This window comes from Lactuca saligna, chromosome 3 (assembly GCF_052625555.1).
Source record: "Lactuca saligna cultivar CGN05327 chromosome 3, ASM5262555v1, whole genome shotgun sequence".
Taxonomy (NCBI): Eukaryota; Viridiplantae; Streptophyta; class Magnoliopsida; order Asterales; family Asteraceae; genus Lactuca; species Lactuca saligna.
Window position 1 is genome coordinate 49,465,354 of NC_136419.1, and position 27,963 is coordinate 49,493,316.

General features: G+C 32.8%; 3 protein-coding genes and 2 long non-coding RNA genes across 6 annotated transcripts; 4 read left to right on the forward strand and 1 right to left on the reverse strand.

Moving 5' to 3' along the window:
- The first annotated feature begins 4,122 nt into the window (after nt 1-4,122).
- On the forward strand, nt 4,123-6,225 carry LOC145036478 (14-3-3-like protein GF14 iota). Its single transcript, XM_078984936.1, has 7 exons — nt 4,123-4,313; nt 4,836-5,142; nt 5,227-5,314; nt 5,381-5,490; nt 5,563-5,711; nt 5,794-5,840; nt 5,929-6,225. The coding sequence occupies exons 1-7, from the start codon at nt 4,241-4,243 to the stop codon at nt 5,935-5,937; spliced, it is 783 nt and encodes a 260-aa protein (XP_078841062.1). The 5' UTR covers nt 4,123-4,240; the 3' UTR covers nt 5,938-6,225.
- Nucleotides 6,226-7,045: 820 nt separating this feature from the next.
- On the reverse strand, nt 7,046-8,539 carry LOC145036479 (chromatin modification-like protein). The gene is made up of 5 exons (XM_078984937.1): nt 8,191-8,539; nt 7,822-7,894; nt 7,668-7,719; nt 7,525-7,594; nt 7,046-7,428 (listed from the first exon to the last, which is right to left on the reverse strand). Exons 1-5 carry the CDS (start codon nt 8,302-8,304, stop codon nt 7,342-7,344), a joined length of 396 nt encoding a protein of 131 aa, XP_078841063.1. The 5' UTR covers nt 8,305-8,539; the 3' UTR covers nt 7,046-7,341.
- A 7,009-nt stretch (nt 8,540-15,548) lies between these two features.
- LOC145035494 (F-box/LRR-repeat protein 25-like) lies at nt 15,549-16,813 on the forward strand. The gene is made up of 3 exons (XM_078984027.1): nt 15,549-16,124; nt 16,226-16,483; nt 16,628-16,813. The coding sequence occupies exons 1-3, from the start codon at nt 15,549-15,551 to the stop codon at nt 16,811-16,813; spliced, it is 1,020 nt and encodes a 339-aa protein (XP_078840153.1).
- A 1,699-nt stretch (nt 16,814-18,512) lies between these two features.
- On the forward strand, nt 18,513-20,452 carry LOC145036480 (uncharacterized). The gene is made up of 2 exons (XR_013678445.1): nt 18,513-19,611; nt 20,105-20,452. It is a non-coding gene; the product is annotated as an uncharacterized LOC145036480 (long non-coding RNA).
- Nucleotides 20,453-24,347: 3,895 nt separating this feature from the next.
- LOC145033650 (uncharacterized) lies at nt 24,348-26,716 on the forward strand. Of its 2 annotated transcripts, XR_013677632.1 has the most exons (5): nt 24,348-24,469; nt 24,549-24,685; nt 24,961-25,041; nt 25,912-25,974; nt 26,565-26,716. It is a non-coding gene; the product is annotated as an uncharacterized LOC145033650 (long non-coding RNA). The 2 variants fall into 2 exon arrangements; XR_013677633.1 differs by lacking the exon at nt 25,912-25,974.
- The last annotated feature ends 1,247 nt before the right edge of the window (nt 26,717-27,963 follow it).

Here is a 27,963-nt window from a genome sequence, read left to right on the forward strand (position 1 = left end):
TAGATTTTATTTTTAAAATCGAAAACTTCTCTTACGAATAACTCATTATGCTCACTATATTTATTAACTTCATCTACGCAAGATTTAGAGCATGAAACTTCATTAACCTCTTTGGTGGTAGGAGTGGTGGAGACCATGAAAGCAAACTACAACTCCATCAGCTTCTCCTCAACCAAATCAACATCCTCACCATCTTCAACTACAACTCCATCATCTTCTCCTCAGCCAAATCAACATCCTCACCATCTTCAATCTGGGCAAGATTAGCTCTTCCATCTTTTGTAATGTTGACAACCTGCATCTGATATTCCCACGAAAAATGTTGTGCCACCATAGCATTCTCATTATTCAGATGCGCTTCTCAATTGTTTCCAGTTGGAACTAAAGCCCTCTCATCATTATTTTCAACTCCTGGCTTGGTGCACTCATGAGCAAAATGACCTGCCTCATGACAGTAGTAACACTGCAACTTGCTCTTGTTGAAGCCCACTTTCTTATCCACATTCACTCCCCAGTTATTATTTCTAGTTCGCTGAGTGAACTTCTTTGCCCTGAACACCGCCATAGCAATTTGCCATGATATGTCCATCTCTTTAACATCCTCAAGGTGAGTTTGATCGAGTTCTCCGATCCTAACTAGAGGAACTAATTCACCAACAACAAATACATTATAACAGTTCATGAATCCAACCATCATAGCCATGTTTTCTTCAGCTCCTTTGGCAACAGCTGGAGATTGCAAGGTGGATTTGGTGGTGGAACTGGAGGCAGAGGAGTTAGGAGATACCATTGGCAGACCAAAAGTTGGAGGAGCATGATGCGATGGTACAACTGGAAATGTGTTGTTAGTGGATGCTCCTAAGCTTGCAGTTAAGTAGGAATTGGCATGATTAATTTCTCTCTGCTAGTCATCCATGTCACACGCCTTGATGATAGCCATCACTTCAACAAGATATAGTTTACTCGGGTCCTTTGTCTTCTTGATCACAGACACATTCATATCTCAATTCCTGGGAAGTGAATTAAGCAGCTTCTTATTTATCTCAGAGCATCTATGTTGAGAGTAATAAAGTGTTGCAATTGAACTTCTAAAAGTCTCCCCAAGAACATGATTGAACATGTTGAATCTTTGACGAAGCAAATTTTGTCTGCTTTGCTTAATATCCTCATTCCCTTCATACACCTCAATCAGGGCTTCCCACAGAGCCTTAGTAGACTTATACTACTAGAAACCTTGAGTAATATCAGGAGACAAAGCCATGGTAAGAATGACCAGTGCTTTCTCATCATCTTCAAGATTTTTGACCGAATGATTGAAAACGTTGACCGAGATCGTTGACCGAAGTCCCTGTTTTAACCGAGAGCGTTGACCGAACACAAAGTCAGACCGAAAACTAGAAGTTTGACCTAGTTGCTGACCGAGAACTCCAGTAGCCGCATAAAGCACCTGAGACCTAGCCAAGAACTTAAACTTTCCGTCGAAAACGTCCATACCTGTTCGAAAAACTCCCAAAAATATCAGAAACACGAAATTGGTAATTTACCAAAACCAATTTCGATCAAAGTCTCCAATGTAATGAAGAACACGAAGAACAACAACAACCATTTTTCGTCAAAATGAAATTAAAAAACACCAAGAAAAATTCCAAGAAACGTTTAATATCTTGCCAATTCGATTGATACCCATCCTTGCTCTTATACCAATTGTAAAACCTAATATGATGTATCAATCGAAGTCACTATAATTTGTGAGGAATCCCAATCTAATGATTAACGCAAAATAGTTATAATGAATTAAGAACACAATTACCGAATCTTCAATGCACACTATATTGATCAATAATCTAGTACATAAGATCTCTTTGTTTCTCAGTTCTCTCTATCTCTCTAAACTCAAAATCAGCTCCTTAGAACGACTAACCCTAAACACGACTGAAATAACACTATATATACCTAGACCAATTACAAATGCCCAACCCAAAAACCTAACCGAAAGCATCATTAAACCCACCGAAATCACATGGTGATTTCGGTCCACACACCACCGAAAACATGGTGTTTTCGGTCCTAGACCGAGAACTCTAAAACTATCAAAAATAAAGTATAAACCACAAGTTATGTCCTAACATTCAAGTTCAACCAACCCATTTTCAAAATAAAAAGTAGATGAATAAGAATATTGAGAAAATCTTTTATATTGATTCTATTTACTTTGTTCGTTGGATTCTTAGGGATTCCTTTCATTCAAGATGTTGATATATTATCCAAATGGTTAACCCCGTCTAAATCTTTTACATCAAAATTCAAATAATTCGATAGATTGGTATGAAATTAGTAAAGATGCATTTTTTCAGTCAGTATAGTCTCTTTCGGAATATTTATAGCCTTTTTTTGTTTTATACCCACAAATATTTCCCTTTCTAACAACACAATTACTAGTATACTTATTGTGATTCCTAATACAAGAGTAAAAATAGGAATAAGAATCCATATGATCCCATAAACATCTTTTAAGGATTCCAATATAAAAAAAAAAGAATTTATAACTTGTACTTCTGTTATATTAATTATTATTTTAACGATCAACTTCTCCCATAAATGATATCTATATACATAGTATCGCCATATTTTCAGCCAATTTCATTCTTTTAACTAATTGAGGATTATATCAACTTATTTGGTAAATTATATCACATAATCTGTAACGAACCGTTTGAAAATAGTTTTTTCAAAGTATAACGTCTTAAGTGCAATCGTATAATTGGTCAAATTTCCAAAGTACATATTATATTATCTAAAATTAAAAGTAAAGATAGGTTAAAAAGATTAATTTTGAAGGATTACGGTAAACTTAGCAATAAAACATATGCTGTTGTATTTAAAGAAGTATTTGAAAATTTTTGATTCAGTATAATTATTTATAATATGTTAATAGATTTTTATTAATATAGATTGATATATTACTTATTTTTGTATTTAATTCAAAATTATACTTTAGAAAATATTTAATTTTACATATTAATATTTATTGATATTTAATTTTTTTAATCAAACTCGTTTAATACATAGATCTCTAGCTATTGCTATTGGTATAATATTATACAAAAGATGATAATAATACAAGGGTGCTTTCTTCGACCAAAACAAACACTTTGTTCACCTCCTAATTCATTTTACCTCGTTTTGTGATATCATTTTTCTATTTTTTGATAATTTAGTAATGAACGTCAACGTTCGCCTAAACAAAACAAAAGAAAATTATAAATTATAAGCAACATCATAGAAAATAAAATCAAGAAAATAATTAAGATAATCACTGATCAAAATGCTAGATGCCGTGACATAAAACAACTACATTTCTAGGAGTATACATACATTTGTCACTAATAACCATTCGTCTTATTATATATGCATTTCAAAATAATAATAATAAAAAAAACTTTTTAAATTATTTTTCTAACTAATATTTTTATAAGAAGCTTTTCATCAAATAAAAGAAATTTTGAATTCTCTTTCAAAAAAAAAAAGAAATTTTGAATTTGTTTTTTTTTTTTTTTTTTTTGTGAAAATACTATTTTTATACAAAGTAAATATTATTTTTTAGAATGATCATTCATAAAATAATTTCTTAACAAAAATAATTTAAAACTTATCTGGAAAACAAACGATTATTTTATAATAATTTTGTAAAACAATAATCATTTATATTTTAACACGTCTTATTTTGTTCAATTTTATTCAATACCTAAACTAATAAGTAGTTGTCTCATTTTGTAGTGAAGTTGACAAGTTGTAACCACTAGAGTATAGACCACATTATGGGCTAGGTCCTCCTTTGCTCATTAATAAACCATAAATAATTGATGGCGTAAGAGAACTGTGATACATTAGAATTTATTAAAACAAAAAACATTAAGAGTTTATTAAAACAAAAAGTATTAAAAATTCATAAAATCAAATAAAAAGTTAAAAACCCGTAAATAATTATAATTTTAGTAAAACGAGTAATAAGTATCGTATTTATTCCCGTATCTGTCGCCTGTTGCTTAAACTCAATCGGACGATCCAGATTTAATCTTACCACCCATAACTTGCTCCTCTTTAATTACTCCCTTCCCCGTTTATAAACCACCACCTCCGTCAATTTCGTCCTTCATCCCCATTTCCTCTGTAATTTCTCAACAAATTTCTTCTTCCTTACAATAGGTTGTTGCTGTTACTCTCCAAATCAACTAACAAAATGTCGAATGATAAAGAGAGGGAAACTCAAGTTTACAGGGCCAAGTTATCGGAACAAGCGGAGCGTTACGAAGGTATCTACTTCAATCGTCGCTTAACTTTCTGTTTTTTTTTTTGACGTACATTTGTATGATTTGGAATTTGGATCTTGTGTTGCTCGATCGATTTGTAAATTTTGATGTTGATTTGATTCGTATGATAGCATGCATGAGATGTTTTTAAGAATATGTATTGGTTATTGATCGACAGTTCTGTGTTTGATTTTGTTGATTTAGTTTTACGACATGATTTTGCTATAATATTTGGTTGATTAGATGAGTACATGATTTGGTGAACGAGATTTTGTAGGCTATGTTTGGTTTTGTTAGAGTATTCTGTATAAACGAAATAACCTAAATGTCTGTTGCTTAAACAGCCTATGGATTTCAATTGTTTTGTATCTTCAACAGATAGCCACTTGAACACATCTCCTAAGAGACTCGTATCGATTAGGTCGTTTATGATTTTCATTTGCGAGTCGTATACATAAGATCTGATTCAAATTTCATCTCGCTGATAACTTTACTAATCATGACCACAATATTTGATATTGTCAGAGATGATTGAAAGTATGAAGAGTGTTGCAAAACTTGACGTCGATCTTACTGTTGAAGAACGCAACCTACTTTCAGTAGGATACAAGAATGTGATTGGTGCAAGAAGGGCCTCATGGCGTATCATGTCATCAATTCAACAAAAGGAGGAGTCAAAAGGAAACGAAAACAATGTCAGTCTGATAAAGGGATACTGCAAAAAAGTTGAGGACGAACTTACCAAGATTTGCAATGACATTCTCACCATCATCGATAAGCATCTTTTACCCTCTTCAAAATCAGGAGAAGCTACTGTTTTCTACCACAAGATGTGAGGCATTCGATTTTTACTTTCTTTTTTCTTGATTAAATATATGTTTTCTTTCACTATTTTTTTCTCTTGATGTTCATACAGGAAAGGTGACTACTTTCGGTATCTTGCTGAGTTCAAGACAGATGATGATAGGAAAGAAGCTGCCGATCAATCATTGAAGGGATATGAGGCATGAATCTCTAATATCAACAGTCAAATTGACATTTAATTCACATGAAATTTGTGTTGTTTGTAGGCTGCTTCTACTACTGCAATTGCAGAACTCCCTTCCACTCACCCAATCCGCCTTGGTTTGGCTCTCAATTTCTCAGTTTTTTACTATGAGATTATGAACAATCCTGAGAGGTAATATTTAGTTTTTTTTCTTTGAATATTGAGGAGTTGTACTTTATGTTAAAACTATTGTACATGTTACAGGGCCTGCCATTTGGCTAAACAAGCTTTTGATGATGCAATTGCTGAGTTGGACAGCTTGAGTGAGGAATCATATAAAGACAGCACCTTGATCATGCAGCTGTTGAGAGATAACCTCACACTTTGGACCTCTGATTTGCCTGAGGATGGAGGTAGATATAATATATAGAAAATTATATTAATTTAAAAGATTGGTTTCAAATCTTATTAATTTATGTTTATGTTTGATTACAGGTGATGAAAACTCAAAAACTGAAGAAGCAAAACCAGCTGAACAAGAGGTTAGTACACTGAATTTTGCCTCATTTGTGTGCGTGTGTGATTTGAAAAGGAATTATTTATGTGATTGAAATTGTGATGGAGTTGCAGAAGCAGTGACTGAAATTTACTGGTGCGATGAAGATGAAGATGAAGATGAAGATGAAGATGAAGATGAAGATGAAGATGAAGATGAAAATGAAAGTGAAAGTGAAAGGGAGTTGAGTATGGAAAGTGAAAAGTAGTTGAATGAATGATATGTCATATGTTTGTGGTTTTTTGGTTGATTTGATTTGAGTTGTTCCCTAAGAGAGCTTCTACTACGTACCCCTTTGAATCTTGATGTTGTATTAAAATGAATCAAGAGAATATAAGAAGCAGCTATTCTGTGTTGCTGTTGCTTAATTATGTCATCTTTATTCTCTATTTGCGTTCAAAGCTGAAGATCCGTCAAGAAATTCAAAGAATGATATAATAATAAAAACTTAAAATCATGTGTAGATCCGGGTATATGTGCATAAATAGTTAATGGAAGTGCACTTGAAAAAAAGGTGAATGAATATAATGTTGGAGGAAGTCAAATGGCAGGGCATTCAAGATTCACCTCAAGGCTCAACAACACACGCTACACTTTCATCATCATTTTTACATACAAAAATTGGAGCCATCATCACAATCTTTACTCTTTCCAAATCAGAAACACAATTAACCTGTAATGCAAACCATGAAACCATCCCACTTTTCTTATCAACATTTACAAGTAGTTCACATTTTACAAGCAAGCAAGATGCAAATTGTCATGTGTAAGTTACAACATGATATGGCTATAATGTCGGCTATGTATAGTGACCATACTTGAAACTACCTACTCTCGTTGAGCAATAGAAGACACCGGCCTCAAAACATTACAAAATCCAACATCTAGTAAGAATTGGTGTTAAAGCTTAGAAAGCAAAGTGAGTTTATGTAACATCTGATAAATTGAATAACACCTACAAGGTATAGTTTTGATCTTTAACCAAGCAATTTGTGGGGAAATGCTAGGAATTTATTGTATTTAAGGAATTGATTTTTCTAAGATTGATTATTATTTATTGTGGTTTGATATTGTTAATAATCAGTTTTGAGCAGGAAATGCTATGAAGGGTGTTTGTTATTGTTGATTATTTAAGGTGATTATTACTTATTGCGGTTTAACATTGCTAATAATCCATTTTGAGTGTTTGAATGAAATAAAATAATTTACATAAACAATTTTTAATAAGCTGTTTAAAAATACATATAGAGCATAGCTACCAATTCACCCTTTCCTGAGCTTCAATTTGGTAACGCACGTCATAAGGTGAAAAGCACTTTTACAAATTACAAAATGGCATATACGACGTCATTTTGCATCAAGTATAACCGGATCATATAAAAGGGACAGCAAAATTCAAGATCCCATTCAAGTTTTGTTATAAAACTCTAGCTCAAAGAAAGTCAAGAAAGATGTATATTTACAAAACCTATCTCATTCATATGTCTTCAAGATTCTTCCTTTGTAAAATAACTTGGTGGCAAGCTAAACTCTTCTACTTGATTCAAAATCCCTGTCTCCTCATCATCCGCTTTCTGCAAAATTCACACATAACTTTTATTATAAAATCAAATTTTATACACACAAAAAAGGATCAACTTTGGCACCACACAACACAACACAACACACACCAGCATTTCCAAGTTATAGAAACGATCCAGCATCTGCAAGACATCTGAAGCAGAAAACTGCCTATTGAAGCTACAAGAGCAAAAAAAGTTAACATAAAAATTCAACAGTGGAAATAGTAAAGAGGGGGAGGAAAAGGCAAAACCTTCTGCGCATGTATTCTGTTAGACCATAAAGAACAAAGTGTCGGTGTATACCTGTATGTTCATAAATATGAATCATTCTTGATCAAATTCATCAACACGATGACTTAATTCAAAGCTTTGAAGAAGGGATTCCGTTAAATAAACAAATTTTACCTCGTAACTTTACAGGTGGATAGATTTCAAGAGCTTCTAACAATTTCAGCTCCAAATCAACCTGTGATTGCTCCTAAAATGCCAAACATGAAGAAAAAGAATCACTTCATATGAAATAAAAATGGGAACAAATCAAAAAAGATATCAAATAGCCAGCTGCATTTCAATTCTAACAACTGAATAATCGAGATGCCTGCTCAACTTTTAAAATCATCAAGGTTTTAGAAAACGATATATCGATTTTTTTTTTCATAAAAACGAGTTACGAATTGCATACTGATCTAACACCTTTTTTTTCATGTATGAAAACCATAACCAATCTCACTCATACATATAAAATTATACACATAGAGAAGAGAGAGATGTAACCTTCCGAAGAGAAGAAGCGGACGAATTCGGAGCCTTGCACGGGGAATGAACTGACAATCCATCTTGTTCTTCTTCTTTACTTCCTCCGCTTTTCTTATTTACCCCGCCATTCATCTTTATTTTTACGATTTCAGCAACAATAACTTCTTTTTTGGTGTATTGAGCACAGATTTGGACCAATTTAACGATAACGAAACAAGAATAACGTTGAATCAAATTCAAAATGAGTCGGTGGAAGATTTTGGGTATGTTTTGATCAGTTCAATCTGTGTAGCTAGGGATTTGGCGTTTGATCCGGATTTACTAACTTTCGGAAAAATGGGTTTGTTGTAGGGCTATTGGGCTGTCTCTTAATTCGGCTTCTACTAGGCTCAAAAAAAAAAAAAAGAATTGCTTTTAAAGTCATTAAGAGAAAAACTATGATTGGTTTAGTTACCGAAGAACACTTTCATTTTCATTTTCTTTTTTTAGTTTTCGTTTTTCATTTTTCGTTTTCGGTTTTTATTGAAAAATTTAGAAAACGTGTTTAGTTAAAATTTATTTATTTTTCATTTTCAGTTTTAGAAAATTAGAATATGTGTTTACATGTATATTTTTCTATCGGTTTTCATTTTTAGAAAAAGGTAGCGGTGATAGGGTGGACGTGGGGACGATGGCGGTGGTGGGGGCAGTGGTGGTGATGACAGGCAATGGTGGTGGCGGCGTCAATTGTGGCAGTGGTAGTGGTGGTGGTGATGGGGTAGTGGTGATGGTGATGGTGATGGTAGGTCGGTGATTGTGTGTGGTATTGGTGTTAGGTGGGTGGGTGTGGGTGTGTGTGGGTGCGGGGTGGGGTGGATGTGGGTGTGGGTGTGAGTTTGTGTGTGTGTTTATGGGTGGGTGGGTGTGTGTTTGGGGGGGGGGGAGTAGGGTGGGTGTATCATGTGTGTGTGTGTTTGTGGGGTTGGTGTGTGTGGGTGTGGGTGTGTGGGTGTGGGTGTGTGTGTTTATGGGGTTTGGTGTGTGTGTGCGTTTGTGGGTGTGTGTGTGTGTGTGTTTGTGGGTGTGTATATATGTGTGTTTGTAGGGTGGGGGTGCGCTTGGGAGTAAGTGTAAGTAGGTAGGGGTGTGGTGGTTTGAGGGTAAGTAGAGGTGGATGGGAGTGGGAGTGGGTGTTTATATTTTAGAAAAAATTTAGAATTAGAAAAAATGTGGAAAACAATAATTATCAGTTTTCCAAAAATTTTCAACTTCTTTGTAATTTTAGAAAACGGAAAATTTTCATTTTACGTGAAAATTTTAGAAAAATAGACGAACTAAACGCGTTTTCAAATTTCTCATTTTTCTTCGAATTTTTTTTCCGAAAAACGGTCCATTTTTTCACAACTAAACGCACCCTATAGTTTGCCAATTTCGTCATTGTTTTCTTTGGTTTTATTTCATGTGGTTTTAAAATTACAGATTTTGTTACCTTTAAATGCTTTAGTTATGGATTTTGTTTATGATAAAATTGAAAAAACCAATTTATCTTTTTGATATTTATTAAATATTAACTAATTCTAAACTAGAAAATAACTCCCCCCAACTATCCCTTTCTTTACTGGTTACACCCTCCATAAAATTGAGCGTTTGAAATGTTGCTTCTTGCTTCTCTTCCCAACTGAAAGTTACACCCTTTTGCGTCAGGGTGGTAAGCGGTTTAGCGATTCGGGAGAAATTTTGGATGAATCTGCGATAGTAGCCAGCAAGACCTAAGAATTGATGGATTTCTGTAGGTGTTTTGGGTGTTGGCCAGTTTTCAATTGCTTTGATTTTGGAAAGGTCCACATGTATTCCTTCTGAACTGACCACGTGACCTAGGAATTCAACCTTCTTAATCCAAAACACGCACTTTGAAAACTTCGCATAGAGTTTTTCTGTCCTAAGGGTTTGTAATACTAGACGAAGATGTTGGTCGTGTTCCTCTTTGCTTCTTGAGTAGATAAGGATGTCGTCGATGAAGTCTATGACGAGTTTGTCCAGGAATGGACGACACACTCTGTTCATTAGATCCATGAACACAGCAGGTGCATTCGTTAATCCGAATGGCATCACTATAAACTCGTAATAACCATAACGAGTTCTAAACGCGGTCTTGGGAATGTCTTTGATGCGGGCCCTAGACCTAGACAAATCTGAATCAATTGATCCCTAGACCTAGACAAATCCGAATCGATCTTCTCTATCCATATGCGCCTCTCATCGCTTTTCGACAAAACCCTGCTAATTTGATCAGTTAGGTTAGAGTTTGTCAAACGGGTTCGTTTTAGACTATCACTAATGCTTGAAAAGGTGAATTTTAGGTCATTTAATTCAGTTTCGCATCTAGACACAAGTATATTGAGAGATTCAAGAATTAGATTTACCTTGTTGATCAGCTGTTCGCACTCATTGATTTGTTCAGGAACTGGTCTTGCTGCGAAATAACTATCATCTCCTCCTCCACTCTCCGTGGCATTTCCCTGCATCTGTGACCTTTCATTTGTCACCATCAAACATATTCCTCTAGAGTGCGAACTTTCTTCTTTCGCAATGAATGCTCTACCATGCGTGGGCCTACGAACTTCGTCATCTTCAGAGTCTGCTGACCAGACCTCAACTCCTCCAAACTCGTTTTCAGCAGCATTTTCCTACACAATTAAAGCAGTCATAGAGTTATCAACATTCTTTTTCTTCTTGATCTCCTCTAGCTTTCGCATGTAGTATGCCTCGTCATCTTCTCCTTCCTTCTTCTCATTCAATCTTCTTAGCATGAACTCCTTGGCCAAATGATTTTTACCATGACAATAATTGCAGTCATAGCCTGAGTCTCCCACGAGCTTTTTCTCCTTCTTTTCTTCCTCCTTTTGAGAACCATTTTTATTTTCCTCTTTCACTTTTTCAGAACTGTAGTTGCCCTGCCAGTTTCGGTAATTGATTGAGGGGAACTTCTTCCTTGCGAACCGCTTAGCATTTGAAACCATTAAAGCATACTCCTCATTTGTAAGCTTGCATTCAGAATGATCAGACTCAGACCCATCCTCTGCAACTGTCTTGACCATTCGCAACGAGAGCTAGTGATCCCATTCCAAAAACAACTTTCATTTATTTTGTCACCTCACTTTTGTGTGCCTTCAGAATTCTAACAAGCTTGGCTAATGTATAGTTTTTAAACTGCTCATGCGCCTTGATGGTAGAAACCACTGCTATGCACTCAGGTCTAAGCCCATTCATGAGTGTAACCTTCTGTTCAATTACTTCTCGTCCAAAACTATTGTTTTTCGATTTTACCTTTATCCGACGTAATTTCGAAAGCTCCTGTAAATGGTATACTATTTCGCCGTCCGTAAAACCTTTTTTTTTTTACAACATCCACGCTAACTCGTCTTTGGACTAACATGAGTTATTAAACAATACTTAGAAAAAATTATAAGTATGGTTGTTCCGGATCATCATTCTGGAATAGATCATCGGGTTCCGAACCACGTTCATCGTGTTTCGGACCTACATAACATTCCGGAACCCCTACAATACCTAATTCCAGACTAAAACAACCGATCGGAAACACATTACAAAGTGCTTACATGAGAAAAAGAAAAAAAGGATAATCCGAATATTCCGAAGTTGTTCATCATATTTCGTACCATTCCGGAATACATAAATCATTTTAGAAAATCAAATGCAAAGTAACATAAAATGTAGAAGTTACTTGGTTTGACGAATCAATACTAAAAATTTGGTTTGAAATGCGGGTAGATTGTGCTTCGGATCTACTAATCCTCGAACGTGTATTCCATATTTTTTGTGTGTAGGACCTATATATATATACCATTGGCTACAATATTGGGCTTAGGCCGGTTTTCAAATTAGAAATGACTCATTCCGGACCAAGTGGTTAGCTTTCAAAAAAGAAAAAAGTTGATTATAATAATAATAATGATAATAATAATAATAATAATAATACTAAACCTTATAAAAACCCAACAAAATTTCATCAAAGTCTTAAAAACCAACTATATTATTTTTTTTTGTACGTTAAAACCTTTATATTTTTTAAAATGTATTATTTAATGTATTGAACTCGGTAAATCTTAGATAGCCAAAAATGGTAGGCAATCGATTCTCAACGTTTTGATTGTTACAATTCATTATATTAAAAAAAAAATTAAAATATGAGGGTTTAAATGCACTAAAAAGAATAATACGATGGTTTTTTTTAATCCTTTCATGGAAATATATTAGGTTTTTCTAAGGTCAGAAAACGTTATATAAAAATGGGAAAATAACTTACCAAAGTAATCATCTTTGTCGCCTTGTTCACATTTAGGTAACTTCTTTATTTTTGTACACATTTAACCATTTAATTTGTTATATGTGTTCATATATTGTTATTGTCATTGGCAATAGCAAGTGACAATGGTAATATGTGAACAAATTAACAAGTTAAATGGTTAAATGTGTATAAAAATAGAAAGTTGTCTAAATGTGAACAAAACGAAAAGTTGATTATCATAATAAGTCATTTTCCCCGCTTTTAATAACGATTTTATTTTTCATATTTGTTTGTATTATTTTTTTCAAACGTTGTTTCTAAAATATCCATAATTTCCTAAATAATAATTAAATATTGATCAATTTTAAACTTTATTTTTTAATTAATAAATATGCTTTTGTTTTGTGAAGTATTTTATATAGTCTCTTATAACTTTTTTCTTTTGTTTTTAAGCATATACGTAAATAGTATTTAACAATAAAATTAAGTAAATTAAATATGTAACAATAATATGTAGGGTATTTAAAAAAATAAATATTACTTAGCAAACAAAAAAACAAAAAAAATCTATATAATGTAAATGTTTCAAAATTATTCCAACATCTTAATACTTTTTAATTAGAAGTTTATAAACTTTTAATTTTTTAATACAATGTTTTAAACTAGTATTTAACAAAAACCTTTTAAAATGTTATAAAAAATATTAAATTGTCATACAAAATCTGTGAAAAACTTTAAAAATGTTGTAGAAGAAAGTTTAAAAGAAATGTATGAAACTTATAAGAAAATTGTATAAAAATGTAAAAAAAAAAAAGTTATAAACTTGTAAGAAAAATTTTAAACATTTATAAAATATTTCATTTAAAAGCATTTGTATTAAAATTATATGAACGTATAAAAAAAGTGTAAAAGAAGTTATAAGCAACCTTTAAAACATTGTATTAGAAAAATCTATAGGAAAAAATATCATAAAAATGTTGTAAAGAATTATAAGAAAATCTTAATAAATTTGTAAAAAAAAATAATAAATTGTTCACATATATACAACTTTTTTATACATATTTGACAATTTAAAATGTTAAATGTGTTCACATATTATCATTGTCACTTGCTATAGTAGGTGACAATGGTAATATATGAATACGTCTAACAAATTAAATGGTCAAATGTGTACAAAAAAATGAAGTTATCTAAATATGAACAATACGAAAAGGTAATTACCCTCGCAAATCATTTTCCCTGTAAAAATTTCATAAAATATAAGGGTTTTAATGGACTAAAAATATTATAGTGGTTTTTTGATAATATTTTGGGGTTTTCTAGGTTTTCTTAAAAAAAAGAAAAAAAAAGAAAGGGATAATGATTTAAAAGGGTAATATATTTTTCGATTTGTACACATTTAGTCACTGAGTTTTTTTTCGTCCATATTTACCCCTTCAACTTGTTAAACTGTATACATTTAGTCTTTATGACCGACTACTCCAGGTTAGCTGGTAAAAATGACTTAATAGGATAATATATTTCTAACTTTGTACACATTTAGTCCTTAATATTTTTGTACACATTTAGTTCTTAATATTTTTAGTGTTGCAAAATAAGTTATTTTTGTTTTTGTATCTATTTGGTGCTTATGAATGATTTATTTAGTTTTTTCTCATAACATCTTATGTGGGATAGCCATATGGTGGTGGGATAGGTTGAGGTGATCCTGGTATATGCTATAGGCCAAGATACCTGGTGCGGGTTGGTTATAAGCTGTAGGCACATAGGCTCGAGAAGAGCGGTTCGGTTAAGGCGACACGCCAGCAAACCCTGGGTATTCTAGTCTGATGACTGATTAGACCTGTTGCATGTTGACATTCCAGTCTGATGACTGATTGGGCCAATGTATTCCAATCTGATGAGTGTGGGCCCGTTATGTGTGATAATACGTTTGTTGTATCGAGTATTTTAGGGAAAACTCACTAAACTTTGTGCTTACCCAGTTGTTTATGTTTTCAGGTTCTATCGTTGATCGTGAGAAGACTAATACATGACTGTACACACTCATCAACAATATTGAGGATTCCGTGTTTCTTACATTACTCTGATTTTCGATAAATGTATTTTAGAATAAACATTTTTTTTTCTTAATAATGGATTTATAATTAGAGAGTTTTGCCTTATTTTAAAATGAAAATTTTTGGTTGTGAAAATGAGACATTACACATAAATATCAACAACCCCACACACTTCATCAATGATTGTCCTTCGTAAGATGTCGTGAGAAAAACTTAAAAAAAAACATTCATAAGTATTGAATGTGTACAAAAACAAAAATGTCTTATTTTGAAACAAAAAAATATTAAGAACTAAATGTGTACAAAAATATTAAGGACTAAATGTGTACAAAATGAGAAATATATTACTCTATTAAGTCATTTTTCCCGGGTAACCTGGAGTAACCGGTCATAAGGGCTGAATGTGTATAGTTTAACAAGTTGAAAGGGTAAATGTGAACGAAAAAAAAAACTCAGTGACCAGATATATACAAATCAAAAAATATATTACCTTTTTAAGTCATTATCCAAAAAAAAAAAAAAACAATTAGATTACTAAGTACCTAAATTGAAATCCTATAAATGAAGGAACTTTTCATCGTGGGAGAGAAAGTTGATTACATCGGGTAGAGAACGTTCATTCCATATATAAGCCCTATTTTTTTAAAATAATCGGCCCTCGTATTCTTCTTCAGTCGACGACTTCGTTCTCCATTTTTCTCACCCCAGAAACTTTCTTTCTCCATTCTTCCGACGAGATCTTCGCTAGTCGCTGCGCTAATCGAGGGTGAGTATGTCTCTACCCTAATCAGAGATTCAAATTTTAAGATGACAAAAACATTCGACATGTAATTTGATGGGAATTAGAATTTTGTCAAATAGTTGGCTTTGTTTGCAGTACGGCTCATAACAAATATTCTTCTTCTTCTCTAAATAACTGATTTAAATTTTACATTGCAGATTATTATTTGAATTGAGATTGTGATTTCTGAAGCCAAAGGAAGCATCTTAAATCCTGATCGGAATCATAAGAAAATTAGGATTGGAGTATGGAGTTTGATCATGATAATGTTAGACAACGAGTGGTAGAAGAAGATAGACTGAGCAGCTTACCAGACGAGCTTATTCATAAGATCTTGTCTTGTTTTGACATAAAATTTGGTGTTCAATCATGTTTGCTGTCATCTAGATGGGAGTTTTTATGGACATCGATGCCATGTCTCAACTTCTCTACCGACCATTTTCGTGTTTTAGGTAAATTTGCCAAATTCGTGAATCATGTTTTGTCCCACCGCAACCATCAAATACAAGTGTCTTCCGTGAATCTATATTTCCGTGGAGAAGATAATCAGGGTTTTGTGAAAAAGATTGCAAAATATGCTTTTTCTCACAATGTTCAACAACTAACTGTTAGTCTTCAGTCAAGCCGCTATGTTTTCCCTACTGTCCTGTTTAGCTCTCAGTCTCTTAAGGATTTCAAATTGATTAGCAATACAACTAAAACACCTTTGGACTTTCCAGCTTTAACAACCTTGAACCTCAATTGCGTCACATTGTGGGGTGATCTTTTCTCCAAGTGCATAAACTTAAAGAAGCTCACTTTAAAATATTTCGTTGTTGACAATGTATTTGACATCATTACACCTCGTCTTTGTAATCTCATCCTTATGGAGGGCCGTTGTTCAAAAACCATCAATGTGATTGCACCTCAACTTGAGAATCTTAGAATCGTCAATTGCTCTATGGCTACTTGAATGTTTCCCCACAACTTTCATCTTTTTGCTACACATCATCATATCTGGGGTGTTATGTTCCTCTGCATTTCTCTAATGATCAGTTTCATTCTCTAAACAAAGTGAGTTTTTGTCTGCGTAAGTATAATCCAAACAAGGCATATAAGGAAGAAGATGTTCGCAACACTATTTACATGCTTCAAAAGCTCCACAGTGCCAGATATTTAACTCTTAGTGCCGACACTGTTGAGGTATATATGTTGAAATCATATCAATCTTTTAGTATGACAATTTTTTTTTAATCTTTTATTTTGTTGCACATACATACGCTACTGATAAAAGATTACAATCTTTATCTATTTATGCATCTTTAATGTACATATTTCTTTGTGCAGTATATTTCCTCATTTCCAGATTTGTTTTTGCACCATTCTTCACCTTTTAGCAATTTAGTTTGCTTGACTATAGACTCCAGCATGAGGAAGGATGTTGCATACAAAGTAAAAATGTCCACTGAAGCTAAAAACTTCTTGCTTGGGAATTCTCCAAGCGCCACTTTGATCATGAAATTATCCAATTAGAATGATATATTCATCCCATAAGGTATTGATGACCTTGCATCATTGATTTAAATTATATATATATATATATATATATATATATATATATATATATATATATATATATATATATATATATATAAACCCCTATGCTATGTATAATGTATCTCACAACTTACAAGGGTTATTTAGCCTGACTCGTGTGTTTTTCTTACAAAAAAGGCCACAGATGGTTGTTATGTAGATTTTGTTACACTGGTGGTCATCCTCTCTAACAAATGAAGATTTTTTTGCCACTTGTCATATTCTCATTCAACTTGTCAAATGTCATTTTGTGGTTATTTTGAATTATATTTTTTTTTCAACATGTCATTTTATGAGTTTTCCAATTTTATTAAATTCCATATAATATTTTAATATAATAATTGCAATAAACATAGTAATAAATTGATATCAATTTAATTAATGAACTTACCTTTTAATTTCAAAATTCTTAAAATTAAAGTTTATTAGTTTCTTTTATTTATTTAATTTATTTGTTTACATTTAAAAGATAAAAAACATTTTCATTATAATAATTCATTATTTTTCTTATTTTTTTATAAATTCAAAATTTTCAAATATTTTAACCTTTATATTTAACTTTTTTTTTAAATTAACCCATGTAATACATGAGTCTCGCAACTAGATAACTATGGAAGACGTTGCATAGATGGTCCTTATACCATTAAAAATGGGGATTAAATATTTGTGAAATGCCCAGTATACCCTTACGATTTATTGTTTTTTTCAAAAATTTAATAATTAAAAAAAAAGGGTCTCTCTCTCTCTCTCTCTCTCTCTCTCTCTCTCTCTCTCTCTCTCTCTCTCCTACATTGAAACCCACAACTTTAACCTTGACACTTTCTTTTCTTCTTTCTGAGCAAAAGCAAAATGCAAAATGCAACCGTCTTCCTCTTTCTCTTGCTAACCTAAAACAATAATCTATTTAAACAAATTAGCGGTGGGAAAAGATGGATTTTTAGTATCTGCATTCTCTTCAATTCCAGCAACAACATCAACAGAAGCTGCAAAGTCAGCAGAATCAAACAAAGTCAGAGCCTGGATTGGATTCTTAATAGACTAAATTTCAAAAATGGTCCCTGTGGTTTGCAAAAAGTAGCAATTTAAGAATATCTTTCATTAGGGTAACACCGGTGGTCCTCATGGTTTCATTTTATTGCATGGTAGGTCCTTTAGGCGTTAACTATAACTTTTGAACAGTTACCTTTTTGAAAATGACCAATATACCCTTGATCAAATCTGAAAAAAATCAATAAACCTCAAGGACAATTCTGTAATTTATTATATATCTTCCATCTTCTCTATTTTACATCCACTAAAGAGCCCTAGTTAGGTGGTGTTTTTGATTGTTTTTCAAAACAGTTTATTGGTTTTTTGAAAAACTAATAAGTCAAAAAAAGTTTTTGGCAAACTCAAAAGCACTATTTAAAATAGTTTTTTCATAAGCTTCAAAAAAACACTTTTTAATAAGCATGTAAAACTTAGCTTATTGAAATTGCTTATCATTTTTTAACCAAAATAACTTCAAAAAACAGAAACAGTTTTTACAGCCAAACACTTATTGGTTTTTTCAGCATAAAAGCTGATTCAAACGCTTTTTAGAAAATTCCTTTTGCCATAAGCCTTTTTTTTTTTTTTTTAATCTAAAAGTACTTTTGGGGTGCATAAACACTCCCAAACATCCCCCTTAATATCCCCCTTTCTGAGAATCATAAATTATGTCTCATCTCTCATCTCGCACCGCCTTCAAGAATTTCAACATACAGGTCATGAGCTAACCCAAATCTTGTCACTACCATCTGGATCATCGTTCTTACTTCTTAGATGAAGAGCTTGGCGAGCTTATGTGATTTTGCGGAGAGTATGAAGAAGCGGGAAGTGGCGGATCAGCTGGATATGATGAAGCTGAGGTAGGCGTCGATAATTTAAGAAGAAATCGGGAGGTTGGAGAGGAGAATCGAGTTGACAGAGGAGGAAAGTCAGAGGTTGGAAAGGAAAATCGAAGCCGGAGATGATGAAGACGAGGGACACGACGATGATTAATCCCCGGTTTTGCTTACCCCACATCCCCAAAGCTTTTGTTTACCCAATTAAATCAGCGCCGTTTTCGCCAAAATTTAAATCTATCAATTCTGTTGTCTCCCCTGAGTTTCTCTTTGTGATCGCCTAAAAAAAGCTTCAGGTTTTGTGTTTCTACATAAATTCATCAACAAGTTTGTGGGGTTTCGTACTTTTGATGTGAAGAGAAAATGTGAACCGATTATCAAGGCTCATCTTCTCCAAAGGTTTCATGAGGGGTTCACTCCATAGACCATGAAATCCCACATCAAGAAAAGAAAATCAAAGCTTTTCAAAGACAGGTAACTCAAAGGTTTCATGAGTTATCTGCAGTCGATTCACATGAACTTTTATCCGTTTCTTGGATTTCAAAACTCCTTGAATGTTTTCCTGTGTTGTCAAGAGGAATTCAAAGCCATATTATTCAACTACAATTCTTCTTTGAGCAAACAACCCATGGATAAACTGATTTCTGATTATTTCGAAAGGAGTATAAAGGGTTTAGATTTTTGCAACGCCATTAGAGATGGGATTGAGCAGATCAGACAATGGCAGAAGCAATTGGATATTGTTTTATGTGCTTTGGATAATCAAAAAGGTCTTGGTGAAGGTCAAATCCGAAGAGAAAAAAAGGCTTTGATCGATTCAGCAGTTGAGAAACGAGCAAGAGAAAAAATCGAGTTGGGTTTTTCCGTCAGGTAAAATGGGGGTGACCAGAGCTTTTGCAATGGGGATTTTATGCATCACTGCCTTTATAATTCTTGAATTCAAAATGGGTTTTTTTTATTCATAACAATCTGCAATAACAAATAGAGATTTTTGTGGGGGTTGACTGGTGGCGTGGGAATATTTTGTGTTCCTTTTTTCACAAAAAATGTTGGTCACCAAAGGAGACTGACAGTAGGGAAGGTTGGCACTAGTGATGATCATCGGTGGAAGAAAAGAGAATGGGAAGGATTAATTGTGGGTTATGTAGGCTTAATTATAAAAGAAAAGAATAAAAGAAGGGTAAATAATTCATTTCACAAATATTTAACCCCTTTTCTTAACAAAGTTAGCTAAGAGGACTAACTATGTTTGATTTTGAAACCACAAGGACCACCGGTGTTACTCTAATAAAAGATATCCTTAAGTTGCTACTTTTTGCAAACCACAGGACCATTTTTGAAATTTTGTCTTCTTATTATGAAGGGTTTGCAGACACAATTCTCTGAACAATTCCAGTCATCCATGGCAACCAATAACCTTACCAATGGCAGAAAAATTTCACAGCTATTGCAACAACACCAATCTACAAGGGTTTGTCTTCTTATTATTAGTTTTTTGCGAATGGTGGACTAGCTTTTGATTATATATTACTTTTAGCTTTTGTTATGTTATTATTTTGATTATATATTTATATATTACTTTTAGCTTTTGTTATGTTATTATGGGGTAAATCCTTTTTTGGGTTTAGCCGTGTTATTGTAAAAAAAACTGAATTTGGAAGCTTGCAAGTCAGATAATAAATCTAGTTTAAGACTACAGATGATAAAAAAAGAGGAGTTTTTGAGCAAAAGCTTGCATATATATATATATATATATATATATATATATATATATATATATATATATATATATATATATATATATATATATATATATATAACTTGTGTACCGGTTGACAAAGTAAAATAACATAGACTAAAATTTATAATTATTAATCATAATTTTATATGCCAGTAATATTGCAATAATACAAATTAAACATAAAATAAATCATGGATCCAGATTAATCACATGTGTGATTGTGTCCTTACAAAAACCGTGTCCCAAAAAATGAAAGTAGCATGTCATTGTTGGTTCATATACAACAAATCACAACCACGGCTCCAATTCCCGCTTTCAAAAAGCAATTAACAAAGAATCATTATCCTTGATAACTCATAGTTCATGAAATTTCTATAAATGCATGACTTTTTCCTAGTGTAATGTTGCATGCAATAAGATGGAATAAAAGTAAGATGCTAAATATTAAAAAGTAGCTTGTTATTGTTGGTTTAAAAATAAAAGTTGAATGCTATTTTTGAGTAAAAAATGGAAGTAGCTTGCTATGTGTGGCTTAGAAAGGAAAGTAATCAAGTATCATGTTACTATTGACTTAAGAATGAAATTACCATGCACTTTTTTACCTTAAAAATGAAAGCAGCGTGATATTTTTACCATAAAAACAAAATTAACATCTTATTGTTCGTTTAAAAATAAAAGTAGAATACTATTTTTCATTACAAATGAAAGTAACCTGTTATTTTTGGCTTAGAAAAGAGAGTAGCATGCTATTTTTATCTTAAAAATGAAAGTAGCATGCTATTTTTGGCTTAATAATGAAAGCACCATGCTTTTTTTCCTCAAAGATGAAAGTATGATGTCACTTTAGCCTTAAAAAAGAAAGTAACATGCTATTTTGTTCTTAAAAATGAAAGTAGCACGTCATTGTTGGTTTAAAAATAAAAATAGAATGCTATTTTCTTAAAAACGAAAGTAGTGTTAATTATGGCTTAGAAATGAAGTAGCATGCTATTGTTGGCTTAAAAATGTAAATAACATGCTTATGTTGGCTTATAAATGAAAGTACCATGCTCTTTTTTTACCTTAAAAATGAAGGCAACATGCAATTTTATTTTAAGAAAAACCTTTCAACTTGAAAGAGCTATAATTCGGGAATGGAAATAAAAGGGTGTTTGGAAGGAATGGAATTGCTGAAAGGAAATGGAATGTTAACGAATCATAATATATAACACATTTGGTTGGCAAGAATAAAAGGAAGTTATTAATAAAAATTTAATAGATCTTAAATTCTAATATATCAAAATACAAATAATTAATTTTTTATTTCAATTATCAGTATACCTATAACAAGGGTATTTTGATCTTTAAGTACAAAGAAAATAAAATAAGTGAATTCCTTCTACCACCCCCCAAAAATAATGAAGTCCAGCACATGACATTTGATGTATTAAGTCAACAATGAATTCCATAATTTGGAAACCAAACATACTCTAGCGAATGACATCTTAAGATGCAATTCTGCAAAACAAACACGCCACACGGGGCTTTTTGTTCAAAAAATTGATCCAATTAGAATAGAGACTGGAAAAGTAACTAAAATATGAGGGAACTAAGATTTAGATTATCTCAAAATCTATATCATTTAAGTACTTTGGTTTCTTAATAAAAAAAATTATAATTGAATTGAATTTCTTCCATCCACCCCTAATAATTAAAAGCTTTCAAGTAATAGAATATAGTTGGTGATTCATGGAGATGTCTAAGGCATAAGAAGATCAATCAAAGCCATGAAGAACTTGATCATCTTCTTTCTTAAGGCGTCAACCTCTTTAATACTTAAGAAATATCGATAAGCAGATACCTAGGTAAGATCAATTCTTGATGAACTTAAAACCCACCAACAGAAGAAAAAAAAAGGTTTAGGGGTATAAGACGAATCTTGCACCTCGAAAATTGAAGAATTGATGTTGGTTAAAAGTTAGAACTTGTATTTCCAACTACACCCATCGTTGATTCTTTTGTTTTTTTTTTCTAAACAAATGGAGATCAGTTAAAAGAGTTTTAAAATTCATAGTAAAAGACCCAAAAGTCAAATAAATTAAAAAATAGCATGCAAAGTTGAATATACAGTTTCCTAACATGTATTCACATTCTCATGATCAAGACATCTTCGGTCCCAACTGCTTCTGGGCTTGAATTCCTCCAGGAAATTTCTATTTCAAGAACACAAAAGCCCCCGATTAGTACACACCTATTTATTTGCTTACAAAATCAATAAAAGGAGATAATACTTGGCCCTCTCTACATATTCTTCCCACAAGAGCATCATTTCCAATTGGATCAATAAAATCTGTATCCATGTTTACTTCTAGGTCCGCTAAGAGCCTAAGATATGTCTATTTGAAGAACCAATTAGAGCAGTTTAATCAAAATCAAGAAACACATCGCTAAAAATCGAATCTCTACACACATTCTCGCCCGAACTACAATTCGTCAGCTTCAATCGTGGGTATCTTTAATAAGTCATCAAATCTATAACAAACAAAAACTAAATAGAATAAGTCAAAGTGAAATTAGAAAAATAAGAAGGAACATAAGAATCCTTAATATGAACATGGAAACTGAAATAAATACGGACGTAGTTTTACATATCTCTTGAGAAGAAGAGTAAGGATTACCAGTAATATTTGATGGAAATAGAGGGTTCAAATGAGATTTAGGGTGAAAAAAGGATTCAATTATACAAAATTAAATCAAATCCAAAATAATTAGTGCTGATTTTAAGGAAGGTCATGGATATCAAAATTATTTTTCTAATATAATTCCTAATTTATAGGCTTAATAGTTGGAAAGTCTTTATTTTAAAAAAAATTGAATACGATTAAGCTTAGAACGTGAAGTATCAACTTTGAGCGGGAGTTTGAAGAGAGAGCTTTGGAGAAGATGTCATGTGGCAAAATAGAGAGTAAAAAAAGACCATGTGCCATGTAGAAGATTCTTTTATTAGAAGAGTAGATTTTGAATGATATTATCCAAAGGACAGTTTCAATACTATGTTTCCTATTCATAAATAACCTAATGCTTGTGACTAACATTACCATTTTGAACATCTTGACCACTCAATCTCACGTGGTTTCCTTCTCCTAACAATGTAGCAAATAAATAAACGAAAATAGACTTCTGTTTTTATGCATTTACCCCGATCTTAAAATGGTTCAATGCAATAAATAGCAACATACTTTCAGTTAATTAGATTATTATAGCATTCTACTTTTACTTATTTTATTGTTTATACACCTTCTGATGATACTATGTTACTCTTAAACACATATCACACATACACACACACATAAATAAAAATGTGTTGTTATTTTTTGCATTTAGCACAAAAAAATAGCAATGTTTTTTTGTTTATTTTTTTATAGCATCACATTCTCATTTATTTCATGGTTAAATGTCTAAAATACTCTTCAATAATAATTAAGAGCCCAAAATAACTAGTTTTTGTAATCTTTCTTACCCTTGAGGTATCATACCCATATGGACATGCACTTTCAAATATATTTTCGAATAATAATAAAGAGCCCAAAATTAACCCAATTATAAATATGTTTTTTTATACATTTTTGAATATATTAATACGTTTTTTTATACATTTTCAAATATATTAATATGCTTTTAAAGGTATACATACACTTTGAATATATACAAACGTTTTTATATGATTTTTATAAGTAATGCTTTTTTATAAGTATAACGTTTATATATATATATATATATATATATATATATATATATATATATATATATATATATATATATATATATATATATATATATATATATATATATATATATATATATATATATATATATATAGGGATGGTTCACTTGAGATTAAAAAAAAGTAGAGATCTTGAGATTCAACCTCATATTTGTCGCTCTAACTCTCCAGCGTACCGGCAACATCGGGGTATGCCTAATCATAAATGATTATATGACAGAGAGGTATAATTATATATAATTATACATGTTTATACGTATATGTCTAATCATAAATGATTATACTTATGCTTGTTGTTCACAGATTGAATAACCATATATGATTATAAAAGTTAGTGCCATAAGAGGTGGTGGTGACACAGATGACGGTGGTAAAAGTGACAGATGCAACAGTGGTGGGGTCGACTGATGTCAGAGGTAGTGTGTAGCACCTGGTTCCTGGTACGTAAATCTTAGTTGAGTATTTTCCATTTTTTAGCCTTGGACTCGGCGAGTCATAGGTCCGACTCGCCGAGTAGAGACGGGACCCGGGACATGTTTAAGTTGGTGACTCGGCGAGTCACCGCTATTGGATGAAACCCTAAGTTTCAGGGGTTTGCACCCTATTTAAGCCTCATGTCCGCCCCAAGCCAGCCCCCATTCACCCTCAGAGCTCCCAACCCTCGTTCAAAGCTTATTTCCTTGAGAGTTTGAAGCATTATTGTGTGTTCTTGAAGGTTTTGAGAAGGAAGTGGTGTAGATCAAGAGGAAGGGAAGGAAACCAAGCATCTTAGTGTTCTCTCAGTGATTCCTTTGAGGTATAACCCGTTTTCCCTCTGTTTCTATGCTTATTACTCCATTAAGTCTTTCTTGAGCCCTTCCCCAAGCTTGTATGTGCAATATAGTTCGTAATAAGCTGTTTGGCCTTTAGATCTAGGCATGGTTGAGCTCCAGGAGCTCAGATCTGTTGCCTTTATGGACCCATATTGCATGAAGACCCTAGATCTACCCTTTTGGATGCATTTTGAACCCTAAAACCCTTATTGGTGAATATATACACGTAAAGTTGGAAACTTTACGTGTGATTCATGCTCTAGGAACCCAGATCTGTGAATGGCATGGACTGGAATCAAGCAAAACCGCGTATTTAGTGATTGCATGGCAACGACTCAGCGAGTCGTTCATCTGACTCGGCGAGTCTGCTCGCGAGTCTCCGAGTTGTCCCCTTTTCGTTGTGTCGAGTGTGAGTAGTGAGTCACGGGGTGTGACTCAGTGAGTTGGAAGCCAAACTCATCCATGGAGGAACTCGGTGAGTCAATGCCCTGACTCGGCGAGTTCAAGGCAATCTCCTTAAGATCAAGAACAGACTCGACGAGTTGTTCATACAACTCGGCGAGTCGCAGCATAAGTGTTCATCGGATGAAGATGAACTCGGTGAGTTGTTCATACAACTCGGCGAGTAGGATGAAGGACTTGAACCTCAGTTTAGAAGGAGAACTCGTCGAGTCAATGCCTAACTTGACGAGTAGGGACGGGATCCAGGACAACCGAGTGGTTAGGGACTTGGCGAGTCGGGTCAACTGAAAGTTGACTCTGACTTTGACTTATGACATGATCAGGGGTAAAATGGTCATTTTACCCAAATGACAGTTAGCAGTGATTGATTGAGTACGTTGTGGGAATTGCAGCCGGAGGATTTCCGGAGCAGCAGTAGGCAGTCAGTTCCCGACCAGATCAGCAACTACTTCGAGGTGAGTTACCTTCCAGTAGCGGTGGGTCTACGACCACAATGCCGGCCCACCAGTAGGAGTTGTATGTAGATGATTGTCTCTGTGATATTCATCTAGGGATTACTACTACCTGTGTTATGTTTATGTGCTAGTATGATATGATGCTATGTGCTAGTGACAGTAGGGGGAGATAGTCCCCGAGATATCCAGTCGGTAGGGCCGAAGGGGTAGTCATACCCAGCCATGATAGATAGATTATGATATTGTGATACATGTTATGTGGTAGTAGTAGAGGGGAGAAATAGTTCCCCAGTATCCGGTCGAGAGGACCGAAGGGGAGGCCAGCACCCAGATATGCTAGGTAGTATCCGGTCGAGAGGACCGAAGGGGAGGCCATCACCCAGATATGCTAGGCAGTATACGGTCGAAAGGACCGAAGGGGAGGCCAGCACCCAGATATGCTAGGCAGTATCCGGTCGAGAGGACCGAAGGGGTAGGTCGGGCACCCAGATATGTCTGACAATATATGTATGTCATGTGAGTATATGGTATGTGGTACGATGGGGGAACTCACTAAGCTTTGTGCTTACGTTTTTCAGTTGTTGTTTCAGGTACCTCTTCAGCCAAGGGGAAGGAGCAGGCGCGGTAGCGGCTCATCACACACACTCCTTGTTTCCGCATTTATGAGTTTACCCTGGGATTGATACTCTGATATTTTGGTTGTTTACATGTTGTGGATTTCAAATTTGGGTTTTCGATGTGAAATGGTTTAATTGAACAATGTTTTAATTAGTAATGTTTTCTAAGTAATGTTTTAAAAACGAAATTTTTGGACGTGAAAATTAGGTCGTTACATAGTGGCGGTGGCGGTTGTGGTGGAGGGGATGATGGCGGAGGAAAAAGAAATGAGAGCGCTATATAATCATTTATGATTGGAACAGGCTTGGAGCGGCAAATATGAAATATTTAACTGAGGTTGAATCTCAACGGAAAATCTCTCTCTCTCTCTCTCTCTCTCTTCCTATATATATATATATATATATATATATATATATATATATATATATATATATATATATACTAGTTTATAACCCGTGAGAACCACGGTTATAAAATGAATTAAATTTTTATATTAAAAATTAAAATTATTAATCAATTATTTTAAATAAAATATTACTTAAGAAATATTTTTTAAGTTATATAAAGGAAATTATAATCATTGATTTAAATAAATATGTGAAGTTATATCACCTTATAATCTATATTAATTTTATTTTATTTTTCAATCTAATGTTATTAATTTAATATAATTAAAGTAAGAAAATTAAAAATTTGAAATTTAAAATGAAGAATCAATTATTAATTTAATGTAATTAGATTGGAATTTTAAAATTTGAAATGGATAATTAATAGGTTGACAAGTGACATGATAGGTGATATATAACATTAATGAGGACTTCTAATTGTATGACACTTGTCAATAGGAGATTAAACTTATTTTTTATTAGAATAGATTATTATTAGAATATATATATATATATATATACATATATATATATATATATATATATATATATATATATATATATATAATCCCTAATAAATCAAAATCTTTTTGCTACATGTCATCTTCTCCTTAATTTAGACACATGAAATTTCTAGAATTTTTGAATTTTCTACTTTCCACTTGTCGTTTTATTGTATTTTTCATTTTATTAAATTAAATTTTCACCTTTAATTTGTAAGGTAATATATATGTAAAGTATTTATTAGAAAGGGTTTATATATATATATATATATAATGTATTCAATATATTAAAGTCTCATTAATTTTAATAACTCAAATTTTTTCTCATTTTTCTTATAATTTCAAACTTCTAAAATTGTTAAAATTTCATATATATATATATATATATATATATATATATATATATATATATATATATATATATATATATATATATTTATAAATAAACTCATTTAATACATGGGTCTCACACCTAGTGTGTG